At 38.7% G+C, this 14,261-nt stretch overlaps 1 protein-coding gene across 5 annotated transcripts in view; it reads left to right on the top strand.

Moving 5' to 3' along the window:
• elavl4 (ELAV like neuron-specific RNA binding protein 4) overlaps positions 1-14,000 on the top strand; it is a 74,907-nt gene extending 60,907 nt beyond the window's left edge. For 4 of the 5 annotated variants that reach the window (XM_042006454.1, XM_042006452.1, XM_042006456.1 and 1 more), the window contains 3 exons: positions 4,707-4,941; positions 9,789-9,827; positions 12,662-14,000. In XM_042006454.1, the coding sequence (XP_041862388.1) occupies positions 4,707-4,941; positions 9,789-9,827; positions 12,662-12,989 (602 nt within the window). In that variant the 3' untranslated portion in view covers positions 12,990-14,000. The remainder of the gene's footprint in view (positions 1-4,706; positions 4,942-9,788; positions 9,828-12,661) is intronic. The other variant, XM_042006453.1, reaches the window with a different exon arrangement.
• The last annotated feature ends 261 nt before the right edge of the window (positions 14,001-14,261 follow it).

The raw sequence follows: 14,261 nt of genomic DNA, 5'->3' as shown, positions 1-14,261 counted from the left end.
AGGAGCAGTCATTTCTCTTTGTCAGTCAGGCTAGTGTTTGGAGAAATGATAGCAGGTTTTAGAGAAAGTGTGGCTTTGTTTGGGAAGAAGCAAGCAAGAATAGCACTGTTTCCTTTCATCATCATCCTTATACTGTCACCTCTTAACATTCTTCTCTATCACCTTCTCTCCTTTTGTCCTTTCCTTCCTTATTTAGCTTCTCCACTTTTTCCCTTTCTCCTTTTCTTTTCAGCCTTACCCATCCCCACCCCTAGCACTAACTTCTCGTCCCCCATCCTCTCTCCTTCTGTTTCCCCGCCCCAGACTGAGGCGGCATGTTATTAGTAAGGCAGCCAAAGTGCCTGTCGGTGTGTGTTAGAGAGAGATAAGCACAGGTAGAGAGTTACATAAGCCTCTGTTGATTACTGTGGAAGAGAGGGAGACTAGAAAAAGAGAGTGAGAGGGGGGGAGAGTGAGTGAGAAAGACAGATTGCTGTACCTTAGTAAGTACATTGTGCTCTAATGTCGCAGGTAAGGCTGGCTGGTGCTTGATAAGTAGGTCCAGGCTTTTGGGGCTGGTTGAAAGGACAGCCATTTGGTTGGACTTCCTAAAATGACAGCTTGCTTCAAAGATTGCAAATTTGCTTTTGTTCCAATGTTTAACAGGAGAAAAATAAACCCCTCGCAAGGTTTATTTCCGTAATATGGCATGACAGAGTTGTAATTAAAAAGCAGTAGAGAACAGACTTTAAGTTTAGTCTGGAGTCTCTAAACTGATTTTTTTCCAAGTCAAAACAATTAATTGATTATATCAGCAATTTGTTTTGCTTGTAGACAAATACATGGAGGTGTACGAGTCTTTCTATATCTACATTTAAGGTTCGAAAGACATAGCTTCAACAATTTCCATGAAAAAACAAAAGCAATGAATTGATCTTGGCAGGTGTTACCTGTGCAGCTAAAGCCAGGTGCTGCTATATAGTCCCTGGGGCAATACACATTTGTTATTGTCTAAAGGCAATTTTAAGTGCAAATAAGTGATGCAAAATGTGTTACTTTATCATAGTCATCCAACAGTAGTTAATTTTTAGAAAAAAATAAAACAAAAACAAATTAGCAGTCACTTTTTTCAAATATCAAGCTCAAACTAAGTGTTTGTTCAGATCTATTCCAATATGTGGACTGATAGCATTGTTTCAAGCTGGTGGTGAGAGGTCTACTCGATCTAAAATAGTATGCATCCAGACAAGGTTGTACATGTGACTTTGCTCAACTCCTTTGTGGTGTCTCACTGCCTCGCTTGGGCTGCAACACCTAGTGAGTCTGCAGCTTTGTTGTCATTGTGAGACACCTGCTTTTTACAAAGTCCACAAACAGCCTTGTCATTATTATTTGCTTTGTCACCTTCAATGTAGAAGTCAAAGAACACACAATGCTTCTTATGTGTCCTCCGTTATTTCATCAAGCAATAACATTAGTTTACTCATTGTTCAAAAAGGTATTTAATAGGTGATGCTGATAAAGAGGTTTTAAAATGCCCTCTACAACCTAATAAAGAAAATTTAGAATTTTTATGTCATTTTGAATTTTTATAAGTCATGACCATACAGACATTTTCCACATGCAAAAGCTCCATCCTAAGCACACAGTACTGAACTGAAGTTATGATTAGCTTTTAAATGTGCATTTATCCATAATAAAAATGGCCCCTAACATTTTCATCTTTTACGTTTTAAAACAGTTACATTGCACTTTCCTAAAGCTAGATGATTAAATGCTGCAAAGCCAGACAGAAGTACAGAAACAAACTCGTCTCTCAATTCATTTTCAGTTTTCAAGGGACACCTTGAAAATGTACAAACTAAGGTTCCCTTGGACACAGTTAATAATACTTAGAAGCTGCAAAACTGTTGATGAGCATCCTTTAATACCACTCGTCTCTTAGTTTTATCATATCGAACCCAAAGCAGACTAAGAATTAACCTGCCAATTGTTCATTTTAAGAAACATTTCTGTTCCTTTGGCTGTTGTAGTTTGTAAAATCTTTACAGCTTTAGCAATACAGCAAGTGATGTTGAAGATTTGGATCAGGGAAAAAGGGAGCAGTTTCACAAAACAAATTCCATTAATTCACTACTTCAGATAGTCACGGGCATACCTTCTGGACATACTTCTCTCACTCTTTATTCTTAATATCACCTCTTCAGGTCACCATGGCAGGATGGTTATGCATGCGTGTGTTTGTTTCGGACCTTCATCTGTATGCCAAGCATTTGTCTGGAGACCCTCCAGCAAGAACCAGCTTAGGAGGAGCTCAAGGCCAAACAAGTGTGAGGATTAAAGGACAAAATAGAGTCCTCACTTCTCCTCTCTCATTGCATTTGAGGAATTGAGTGAGTAAGCAGTACTCCGGATTCACTTAACTACCACTGTGGAGCTCTTGAGCAAAGCTTTCTGAGTTTCCAAATGTCGGTCTAGTGTAGATTTTTGTGAAATGTGCCGATTCCAATTATCAGGATGAATCATGGTTTCGGTGAAGTTTTAAAAACTTAATATAATGTGCTAAAAATGTTCATCATTTGTAACAGTTATTGTCTGTAGCTCCAAAGCTGTTCCAGAAACACAACAATGACCCTATTTTACCTCCAATACTGCACACGCATGACAAGTACCGTAAAAAAAAAAAAAAAAGAAAAAAAAAACAGTGGGAACAGCAATGGTTATTGTTTGCACTTTGTAGGTCCCATTAGGATTGCTATTTTTCTGGTTCTGACAAGCTAATTAAAATGTACAGGTACAGCGTTGGCACAAAAGGAAGTAAGGGAGGCAAATTTTTAAAAGCCTGTCAGGCAAGAGAGAGAGAAGTTAAAAAAGGAATGAAACAGAATAATTTAAATTAAGAGTTAATAAGATCATGTAGTAGGTGGAAGGAAAATGTTTTGGTTCAGGTGTGGGCATGGTAGTGTGTATGGTCAGTAAAGACCACACACAACTAAAAATCTAGATTTGATTTGACTCTGAAAAAAACGCAAGGTCTGATGGTTTTGTGGGAAAAAATATAAACATACAGTATTATGCAATAAACACAACAAATACAGCAAATTAGTTAAGCAATCTTCTTCCTGGTGTTGAGTTTTTAGTGCCACTGCAGGAGGACACTTGTCCACAGTTTAGAGTAATTGAGGAACTTTTGCACTATTGACAACTGGGTAAGAGTATTTGCTTAAAGCACAGAGTTTAAAGGATGTGAGCAAATTTAAGAAAAAGTGCAAATAAGTTACTTAATCCAACTTAAAAATAGAAAAAAACTGTTGTGTTCCAAACCATATTTCTGAAATATAGAACAAAACTACATTCATGTTGTAATTATAAACTAATTGGTCTGTTAAAAGAGATGCAGCTGTGTTCCAAAGAAAATTTTCTGATACTTTAAGAGGTCATTTATGTCTAAAGCTGGCGTGGTTCTTTGTGCATTACAGCCACATGTTGCCCTGCCATACTGCAGCCCAGAACATACCAAAGGTGGCTCCAGAGTAGTCCTTTTTTATTTTTATTTTTTTATGTATTAATTTATTGTTATATTTATTTATTTTTGTACTTTTACCAGCTTCCATAGTTTGTCTTAGATGTTTAAAATTACAGAGTGAGATGACTAAATTTCACAGTGTTCCTATAATACTGAAATTCAACATTGAAATTTGTTTATTACATAAATCCAACCAGTAAATTTCCTGATTGCATGCATTTTTTGGAAAAATAAAATACTTAGAAATGGTGAAAATTTCATTTTTACATTTAATACATGACAGTAGACCTCCTTACTTTTAATGTTTTTATTTTAAAAAAATCTATATATTTTTATTTTATTTTTTATGAGTCATCTTGGCTAGAAAGTAAATAACCTTTTGGTGATTATGTCCTGCTGATGAGGAAAAAAAAGTGGGGGGTCAAGGTGGTTTCTTTGAATAAGGATTCAGAGACAAGACAACAGGAAAGAAATAGGGAGACAAATGCTACAGACAAAAATGTGGAATAACAATAAGGAGGGCTTTTTAAGTGTGAGAAAGAGGCTGCACACAATGATGCTCAAACACAACATTCCCTCCTTTCTTACTGCCTCTCTTTTATTCAGCCTCAGTCACACAGACATGCCTGTGTGCACACAGTATTATGTAAATAGTCTCAGCAGAGTGCTGCTGTCACTGAGCGAGCATCCTCTGGGCCATCCAGGCAGCCTCATTAAAATGAGCCACAGCATTCATTAATAGATACCAGCGCTCATGTACACATATGCTCACACATACATACATATACAGTCAATAACACACACAAAGCATTCACAGACATCAATAAAGGACCTCCCAGGAAGCACACTTCTAAATGTTCCTCTTAGGTGACAGTCAAAAAAACGTCTCCAAGGAAACGGCTCAAATGTCATGAGAACAATGGATGAAGCATGTGTGACTGTGACTGCAGTGAGCATCAAAAAATAATGGACTATGTGGCTACAAACCAAGAAATTCATCTGTAGCTGGTGTATGTTTATCTGCACATTATCCTTACACTGTTTGTTTTAGTCCTTCTTCTTTTTGCTGTAAATATTATCCATTTCTAAAATAATATATCACATTTATTAAGACATGCATGGAAAACAAAAACATATAGACAGTAAAAATTTTGTCTGAAACCTGTAAAGTAACAGGAGTCCCTGTTGTTTTGATTTGCTGGCCCCGCAGGTGGCTCCCGAGGTGTTGGCTTCATCCGTTTTGATAAGAGGATAGAGGCTGAGGAAGCCATTAAAGGGCTGAATGGCCAGAAGCCGTCAGGTGCCGCCGAGCCCATCACAGTCAAGTTCGCCAACAACCCCAGCCAGAAGACCAGCCAAGCCCTTCTGTCACAACTCTACCAGTCCCCCAATCGTCGATACCCAGGCCCCCTTCACCACCAGGCTCAGAGGTTCAGGTGAGGACGGCAACAGAAAGTGGAGGAGATAGAATAAGTTCTAGAAAGACTATAAACAGTGTAGTCACAGCATTTTTAAATTAAAATACATGACTGTAAAGATTTGTATAAAGCAGAATTGAGTTTATCACACCAACATTTCCAGAAAAAATGGAGTGGCTGGTTTTTTCTTCAGTAAATTTGAAAGCAGTCTTGCTCGTATTGTGTCTGAACATCCATCTATAAGTAGCTTTACGCCATTACAAGGAGTCCTGGTTCTGAAAGCAAAGTTTTCCTTGTCTAACGCTTTTTGCCCCGACAATGTCAAATGATTCATTACTGGAGCAAGTTTAAGGATGAAGAGATTTAGAGCTATTATACTTTGTTACAACAGCTGTATTGGATGCAAGTATGTACATAAAAATAAAAAAGGGAGCTATTAATTATGACTCCCATGTTGTTAAAAAAGACACCTGAAGATCCTGAATGTTTTTCCTAAAGGCAAAATAAAACATTTCATTCATTCATTTTTCAGAGGACAGTGTACTTCTTGGAACCAGGGGCTCCTCCTTATTCTTAGCTCTTTTCCAGACACATTTAGACATGATATGATTAGCTGCAGCCTGCCCTAAAGGTTGGAAATTTCCACTTAAACATGATTAGCTTATGTAATAACAATGAACAGCAACATATATGTACTTAAAACACTAACAAATAGTAGTATTATGTGCATTGTATCATATTGTGAAGCTGTGAAAAATATGAGATCTTATGTCTAGTTGTCTCAAAACTGGCATAATTGACGAGTGTCAAACTTCACAGCAGTTATTATCAGTCAACGTGTCTGCTCTAAACAACAAGCGTGATTGGGAAAACATTTGCACCAAATGCAATTTATAGATCGTTCAAACAGAGGATGCAACGCCTACACATAGAGAGCATGACTCATCTCATTGTCTGTGATACAACAGTGAGGCACCTTTTTCTCCTGTGAACAGTAATTTTGGTGAAATACATCCTCTGTTTGAACAGCAGCTGTGAGCTCTGCACCTGGTGCAGGTGTCGGATAAACCAGTGAGTGCTCTGGGTGGGTCACCCCAGATCAGAGAGGAATTGTTCATAAGAGACTGTGGGGTTCTGTCGTTCACAACTACACATGTCCCCTCATTTCATCTTGCTGCCATCTCGTCAATGCTACCTTTCAGACTTGAGCAAAAACGTGTATTAGTGATAAACGCTTGAAAAGAATAGATTTTTTATTTTACAGCCACAATTTGACATAATGTGGTTGCAAATAGCAATATAAGTGTACAGGTTCAAATACTGCAGGACAGGATAAAACTGTGTAACAAATGTTTCAGTCAGACTGAGTAGTATTTCAAGCAACCTTAATTTCTAATAGATGTTTTTGCACAGGTTTGTAACATTTAGACTAAACTATCACTTAATATTATATACAGTTGATAGTTGGCATACTGTATATATGACATCCTACTCCATCATTTACTGTCACTAACTGATGACATAAGGAGCCCCTTTTTCAGCACATGGCACTTTTAAGATAGTTTTAATTTACTTGAACTACATGAACCACCAAACTATGTCAGAAACAGGTACCTGTATGTTACATTCAATGAGAATTATCAGAATTGTAGACAGAATATGTGTTTATATAATTTCTTCTCTCTTTCAATACCTCTAAGCTGGTTGTGCTGTTTACTCTCCATCAAAGTCAGAGCTTGGAAGGTATTTTTCTTCTGGAGCAGCTTCCCTGGTGTGACACCTGAGCGATGTAGCGTGGCTGTGTGTCTGTGATACGCCAAGCCAATTTACAGGCTCTGCAGGAGAGCTGTCGCTTCCCATCACAACTCACAACCACAGGACACTTCCTTGCTGTGTCCCTGTGCTCCCGCTCTCTGCTCCCAAGCTCTTCACTGAAACCTCAACACTTTAGAAGTTAGAAATGTGCTTGATGTGCACTGCTTCCCTTATTTTATTTATTTATTTTTTTTACCAAATCTTAAAGGAATCTTAAAGGGCAAATATTGCAAAATAACTTTTTTCCCTGAACACAACATTTTATATAGTACAACCTCTCAGTGGTTGAGAGACCTGTTGAGATTTAAAGATTTTATTGCATAAAAATATATAGCAATGTTACCAATATTAGTATATTTCAATGTGAAGACACATAAACCTGCAACAAGTGAACTAGATTTTGCTTTTCATAAAAAACATAAGCTACTGTTTAAACAAAAAGTCAATTCTGCTGCAGATATAAATTCATTGCTCCTTTGTGACTACATCTCATGGGTCTGCTGTGACACGAGCTCATATTTAATGTACTTATATGGTCCCTCCTCAAGACAGAAAAATAATCAACTCCAGCTCTGTGCAGCAAGCCCTAGATCCTGGTTTGTTAACTAATGGTAGTAATTAACAAATTAGCCTTATTATATCCAGGGCAGGAGCCAGTTTTAATTGAACAGATTTTTTTGTTTCAAAAACGAAAGAAAAAAGCGCCCATTCCTCCATTAGTGTGCATTGACAGAAAGCACAAAGCCCTATTGTTTATATCGAGCTTGGAGAGGCAGTGTGAAGAGCTGGCAGAGCGTCTGCATGGTGAGCTTGCATCAGTGTGCATTTGCACATGTGTGATAGGGAAAGGAAGGGAGAGAGTGTGAGCAGCAGTTTGTTTTGTTGTGGCCCGACGGCCCAGCGGCCAGCAGATGTCTTCATGTTACCGGGCCTGGAGTGCCTCTCCTCTGAGCTTCCTCTCCAATTGACTCATTTACCCACAAAGCAGACTCCTTGTTCCCTTCCCACGTAATGGGCTAATTACTGTTTTAATGATTCTGTATATCCTTCCCTCCACTGTAGTTCTTTGTTTTTGGTCTGCATTCATACTTCCTGGTAATTTTAAGTGAGAAAATTGCCAACATGCAGGCACTCTCTGATTCCAGATAGTAATATAAAAAGGGCCTGTGAATTTCTCAGAAAATTAATGTAAACTGTTAAGATAAAAAAGGTTATGGAAATTCTAACCAATCTGAGTTGCTACATATAACTTCATTCATATTTTAATTTGTTTTCAACATTTGTATTTTAAAACTACCTGAACAAAGTAACTTATGAGCTAGTACTGAAATACAATTTTAAACCATGAGTTTTAACAACCAGTCCTGCCTCATAAGGCATGGGGATTTCTAATTTAAAGGGTATTTCACTACAATCACAAAACCTCCTTGTGGTAAATTGCCTTTGATTAAATCACTGATCTATTATCACTAACAGGCAATGGAGATTTAATTTAAAAAAAATATTAATAGCAATAGAAACAACATTATGATTATTAGTGTTATGCAAGTCATTTAATACAAACCTGCTAAATTAACTCCCCAAAGTGAAATTTCATAAATGGCTGTCACTGCAACCATCTCCATACCAGCTCTAACATGCTGAGGAGGAGGTTTCTTTAATGTTAACTAAGTTAGACAACAGATTTTGACCGTGTCGTCTCAGGAAATCCACCCAATCAGGGTTGAGCCATTCTTCCAGGTGGACCCTGTTTTTGCCAGTTGGCATTTGGTGGTTTGATCAACACTGTAAAGACACGCATGTGCAAGTGTGTTTACTAGAAAGCAAAAGGCTCGGCTACTGTAACGGGCAATGAGAAACAACCCTGATAGTTGAGTCAAAGTCAGAGAGTTTGTAGTGTTTTCAAGAGGAGTGAGGCATCAGTGACCAGCTGTTGCTCAATAAGCCATGGCCCCTGTCCATTAGGCCGGAGGAGTTAATAAGACATGAGACAGGCCAGACCCAAGTGAGGAATGAAGGTCATTGAGTCACCAAGCAGGCTGCATCCATCCATGAGGGCCAACATTTCATACAGCCCACAGGTTTCTAAAGCCCAGCCCACATGCACAAACTGTAATTTACCCTGGCTGACTGCAACGGCTGGAGCTCGCAGGCTGAAATTATTCTGAAACCAGAGCATCTCCCAAAAGCTAACACTTTTAGACAGGGGACTAACACTCAGTCATTCCACCTGACCTGTAAGCACTTAACAGCTTGACCCCATCCACAAAGACAGACATTCACGATTTCATGGCTAGTTTAACATTCAGTTGTGTTTTTGTTTTCCCACAGCATAAAAAACCTACTAATCATCATCATCAATCTCACTCACCATCATTCAAATTCCAAACCATTACACTGACAGAACTCTGGATCATTTCCTGTCATCTCAGGTGTTCTCTCAGCTGAGCTAACGCCAAATTAAAGACCATAGATTATTGAAAAAAAAAAAAAAGTTCATTTACCTTTATCCTAAATAAACATCAGTGTGGTGGTATGAATTGTATGTATAAACACATGCAATTTTTTAAATGAGACAAATATTTTCATCTGTAGCATTGTGGCTGGACTATGATGCTTGTAAAGCCTGGTGCAATGCTATGCTCACACCCTGTCTGCCATCAGTGCTCTGTATTTAACTGCAAAGCTAAACTGTGACCAGTCTACTGCTGTAGTTTTGTATAACAATTAAATTGGTTGCACCTTCAATATTGCCAGTGTTCCTGTAACACTGCTCTGGCATTATCAAGTGCAGAGCAATGCTAGAGCCTACAAAGTAGCTTAGCGGGCAAACAAGCATGTGCAGACCATACTGATTGTACTGTAGATTCATTAACTTATAATAGCATTTTCTGGTGGGGCTCCTCAGTGTAATGGACCAACTATAGATGGGTTTGTTTGTTCTTGAGTGAGCAGGACCACACGGTTCCTATAGGGACTTAACATTAGTTCCATTGAGTGAGTCGACCATCTGCCCGCCATTAACCCCAGAACCCTCCTTCTCTTTACAGGCTGGACAATTTGCTTAATATGGCCTATGGCGTAAAGAGGTAATTAAAAACTTCACCCAATGCCAGATGTCCATGTTGACTCAATGATTTTTCAATATCCTTTTTTCTTTACTTTGTGTTTCTTTTGTATCTTTGCAGTCACTTTAAGTTGGACTATTTGTTTAAGGTCGACTTCATTTTTGGTTCTTTGGTTTGTTTTCTCTCGTCAGCTTGAGTTGGCTTTCAAACCCTACCAACCACTTCAGGTGTTTAGAAAAAAATATGTATATATTTTCAGTGGTGATGAGTTTGCTTTCTTTTATGACAAGTACTGGTGTTGTTTGGATTGTTTTGGGTTTTTCTGTGTACTGAACAGATTTTATTCTCTGCTGTAAGATATTTCTAGGTATGTGCTTTTATGTTGTTTTTTTCTTTTTTTTTATGGGATTCAGGTTCTCCTACCTTGTCACGTTGCAGCAGCAGTTAGAGAGAAGTCTACCTGTAAGAAATAAAAGTTATAATTTCTCCTTTAATGGAGATTTAATAGAGATTTCCCCTTTTTGTCATTAAAATGAAACATAATGTACATTAGCCGTCAGGTTTGTACACAATCATCTGTGTGATCTACATCTTTGTAGGACAAGTTATTAGAAAATTGCATACACACAGTTATTATTTGCACATTGCTAACACAGATTAAGAAGAGAGACTTAAGATAAGATTGGATGAACCTGGATCCCTGCTGGAAACAGAGAATGCTGTTTCATTGCAGACAGCTCAAGCTTTGCTTGGCACTGCTTTTCTGAATTCTCTTCCTTTTGCCTCCATGTTTCATTTTGCTTTCCTGCTAACATAGGTGTTTTGTGACATCAGAACAACAGCCACTGTGGTGATAAATGGCCCCTGACGGTGGGCTCTTCCATGTTGCAAGCACTGAAAACACCGTCAGTCAGTCAGCGGAGCAACAAAGTTTTAGCTTTAGAGAAATGTTCCACTAAAAACTTGGGATTTTATTAAATAATCAAATAGTCTTGGAAAATAGTACCAACATTTGGATAAATTTGCAATGATGGATTCACAGAGTTAACCTTCAGTGTGAAATTTGCCCTCACTTAAAGCCTTCACATAATGCTCTAAAAGTGGAAACAGTACTGGAGTCTGTTCTCCTGACAGCATCAAATCTGATCAAAAGATTATTATTTGAAAGGAAAGAGAAGACAGGCATTAAAAGCTGGAAATGGTTGAGCTTAAGAAAGGACAGAATAGATATCTGGTCAGCTACACTGTTGCTATGCAACCCCTGGTCTCGTCTGTAACATTGGTTAGTGTTCGGTCCCGCTCTGATGGGTGCACGCACATACATGTTTTCAACCATGCACACATTCACACGTACACACACAGACACATAAAAACAAGTTCGCACTCATTTCCACATTCTCACAGCAGCAGTGTTACCTAACCTCCAAGTCATCATCCCCCCACACACCCACAAAAAACATACATCTTCCAGCTTTTGTTTATTTTGGAGAACATGTCACAATTATCCCAACAACGTACTGAGGTCATATAAGTTTTTTTTTGCTGTAAAATAGTTTGCAAGTAGAAGAGTCATGAGGTGTCAGTAAAAAGAAAAAGTGCTGTATCTCAGTATTATAGATTTAAAATTACAAAGTATTTTACAATGTATCTATTCTGCATTATGAAGAGGTTTATACTGATATGTATTTACCTTATAAATCAAACATATAAAACTCTACAAATCTGAGCAATGAGCCAACCACCCTGCATGGTTGTATTAGAATTCAAAACAACCACAAGGACCAGAGGCAGTCTCTGCATGACCAAAGTCATGCAGGAAGGTCGTAGTGATTGTCGACCATATATAGTCACTGGAGAGAGAAGGCTTGAGGCCCCGAGCAGCAAGCAGTGCTATCGATCAGTGCCACAAGCTCTGGAATAGAATAGATCAGAACACACTGCAGGAGGGAGAGAAGGGGGAGGAATACACTTTGTACCTTAATGCCACTGGGCTGTAAAGTGCTTCCATTTTCCATTTAGTTTGCTCCCAATTCCCTCCCTCCTTTTCCTTAAGAAAGCAGCCTTCTCTGAGACAGCTGCAGCAAAGCGGAAATCTCAATTAAAGCACTCCCAATAATGCCTATAGTAGTTTCTTGGAGAGAGGTGGCATAAGAAATGAACCTTTTTATCTCATTTACCTTTTAATCTCATTTACCTTTTATTTAAAAGTGGTGGGATTTCTTTCCCCCTCTCCCTTTATTTTGAGCGGAAAGGCAATTAAGTGAAGTCAACTGAGGATTCAAATCTCTTGCATCACAAGAAAAAGAAAAGATTATGAGGCGAATAAGGACAGATTTAGCAGGCTGGTGAGTGATCTTTGATGAATTTTTAGCAACAGTTTAATTCAACAACTTCCTGCAATTTAGCACCGAAAAGAGCCACTCAAGGACACAAAAGCAGAACCTCCGTTTGCAGCTTCTGCAGCAGAAGCGTAGCTTATCACAGGCAGCAAATTTGTCAGTCCTGACAGGAGACCTTTCAGAGTTAAGGAGCTCTGGGAGGATTTAGTGACAGCTTTGCAGACACACTACACATTTATGTATGGGCATTAACAACCTGCATACACAGTACATTAATATTATCTGAATTGATGTGGTTTGACTCAGAGATCAGTGTCTTCATGGTTTGATTAGTCAGCTGGCATTATAGAGCAGGTTTCTCTACAGGTGAGTGTTATAGCAAGCTTATTTAGTTGGAAGGGTAAATAGTTTTTACCAGTTTATGGTCATTTTATGTCCATAGATGCATTTTTACATGTGCCCCATGCCTGAAGCTGTTCAGTTAACAGTTGCTGTTTTTTCTCCCTCCTCTCTCAGGTTTTCTCCCATCACCATTGACAGCATGACCAGCCTGGTTGGCATGAACATCCCTGGGCACACAGGCACTGGTTGGTGCATCTTTGTGTACAACCTGTCTCCAGATTCAGACGAGAGTGTGCTCTGGCAGCTGTTCGGGCCGTTCGGCGCAGTCAACAATGTCAAGGTGATCCGTGACTTCAACACCAACAAGTGCAAAGGCTTCGGCTTCGTCACCATGACAAATTACGACGAAGCGGCCATGGCGATCGCCAGCCTCAACGGCTACAGGTTGGGCGACCGTGTCTTGCAAGTCTCATTCAAGACTAATAAGGCACACAAGTCCTGAACTCTGACAGATAGAAGCAGTTGCCCCACGACTTTGTCTGCTCAAAAATTGCCCCCACCCCCCACCTCCACTCGTCCCTTAGCCCCTTCAGTCGCTACCATCACCACCCATCTACAGCCATCCAACACAGCAAACTCAAACTACAACCGGAACACAAAGCAGCCAACAAACCATCAAACCAATTGAACTAGAAATGGCTTATATTATAACTTTGGACCTATAAGCCAATGTTGCCTAAGTATTACAAAAATTAAATGATTAAAATGTTCACAAGTTTTTGGAAGCTCCTGTGATAATGCAGGCTTCTCTTTGTCGTATATTCTGTTTGTTGTGGTTGTTAAAATGATTTTTCTCTTTTGTGTAAACAGTAGCAAATCCTTGTGTCTCCTTATTTCAGAGAAGAGAATGTCCTTACTAGACTGGAACTTATTTTCTGTCTTTATTAAGGATTTGATTAATTTATCTTGTTTGGGGTTTTTGTTTTTTTTTTGTTTTTTTTTTCACAATCCGGATCCACTGTCGTTAGTATTATTAACCTCCCTGTCGGTGAAAGGGAAGGGGCTCTTTTTTAAATTGGTAAACCATTCATTCATTTTTTTTTTGTGTGTGTTTTGAAAAATTTCCCCTTATCGATAATACATGGGATTACATAATTCCAGTAACTCAGATGTAGAAAAAAAGAGGAAAAAAAAAGAAATTTCTAACATTGTTTTTGTTTTGTATCGCAAACAAAGCATAATGTCTTTCCTCACTGGGTTTCGGGGTTATGGGAGAGGGTGGGGATGGGTTAGCTTTCCTGATGACACGTTCAGTAATTTAAAAAAAAAATAACACTGTTGCCAAAGAGAAGATCTCTTTGCTTGAAAAAAATGCATTTAGAAAAATAAAAATAAATAGAAAGATCTATTTTTATAAATGATAATTAAAATAATGATTATTGAAGAATTTTTACAAGAATCTGGATTTGAAAAAAAAGAGAAAAATATTTTGACTGGCTAACTAGGGGGGGCCGGGGCGGGTGGGAGGGGGCACCACCTTGTCTTGTCGTTCTGCCGTGGTACTTTATAGGATCAGAGGTCGTTTGTTTTTCGGGGAATCCAAGTCGGTAGTGATTTTGTAGATGGAAGGTTTTGTGAAAAGGGATGCAAACTGAGGCAGGTGATTTTGGTAATTTTTCACATATATACTAGTGCGTAATTATTCAACAGCGATACCCAAAAGGGAAGGGAGAGGGGTCTTTCCAAGGCCTAACCAACCTTATAGTCCAGAGCC

This window comes from Melanotaenia boesemani, chromosome 14, assembly GCF_017639745.1.
Source record: "Melanotaenia boesemani isolate fMelBoe1 chromosome 14, fMelBoe1.pri, whole genome shotgun sequence".
In the NCBI taxonomy this organism is placed as follows: Eukaryota; Metazoa; Chordata; class Actinopteri; order Atheriniformes; family Melanotaeniidae; genus Melanotaenia; species Melanotaenia boesemani.
This window is presented reverse-complemented; position numbering and strand designations above follow the sequence as displayed.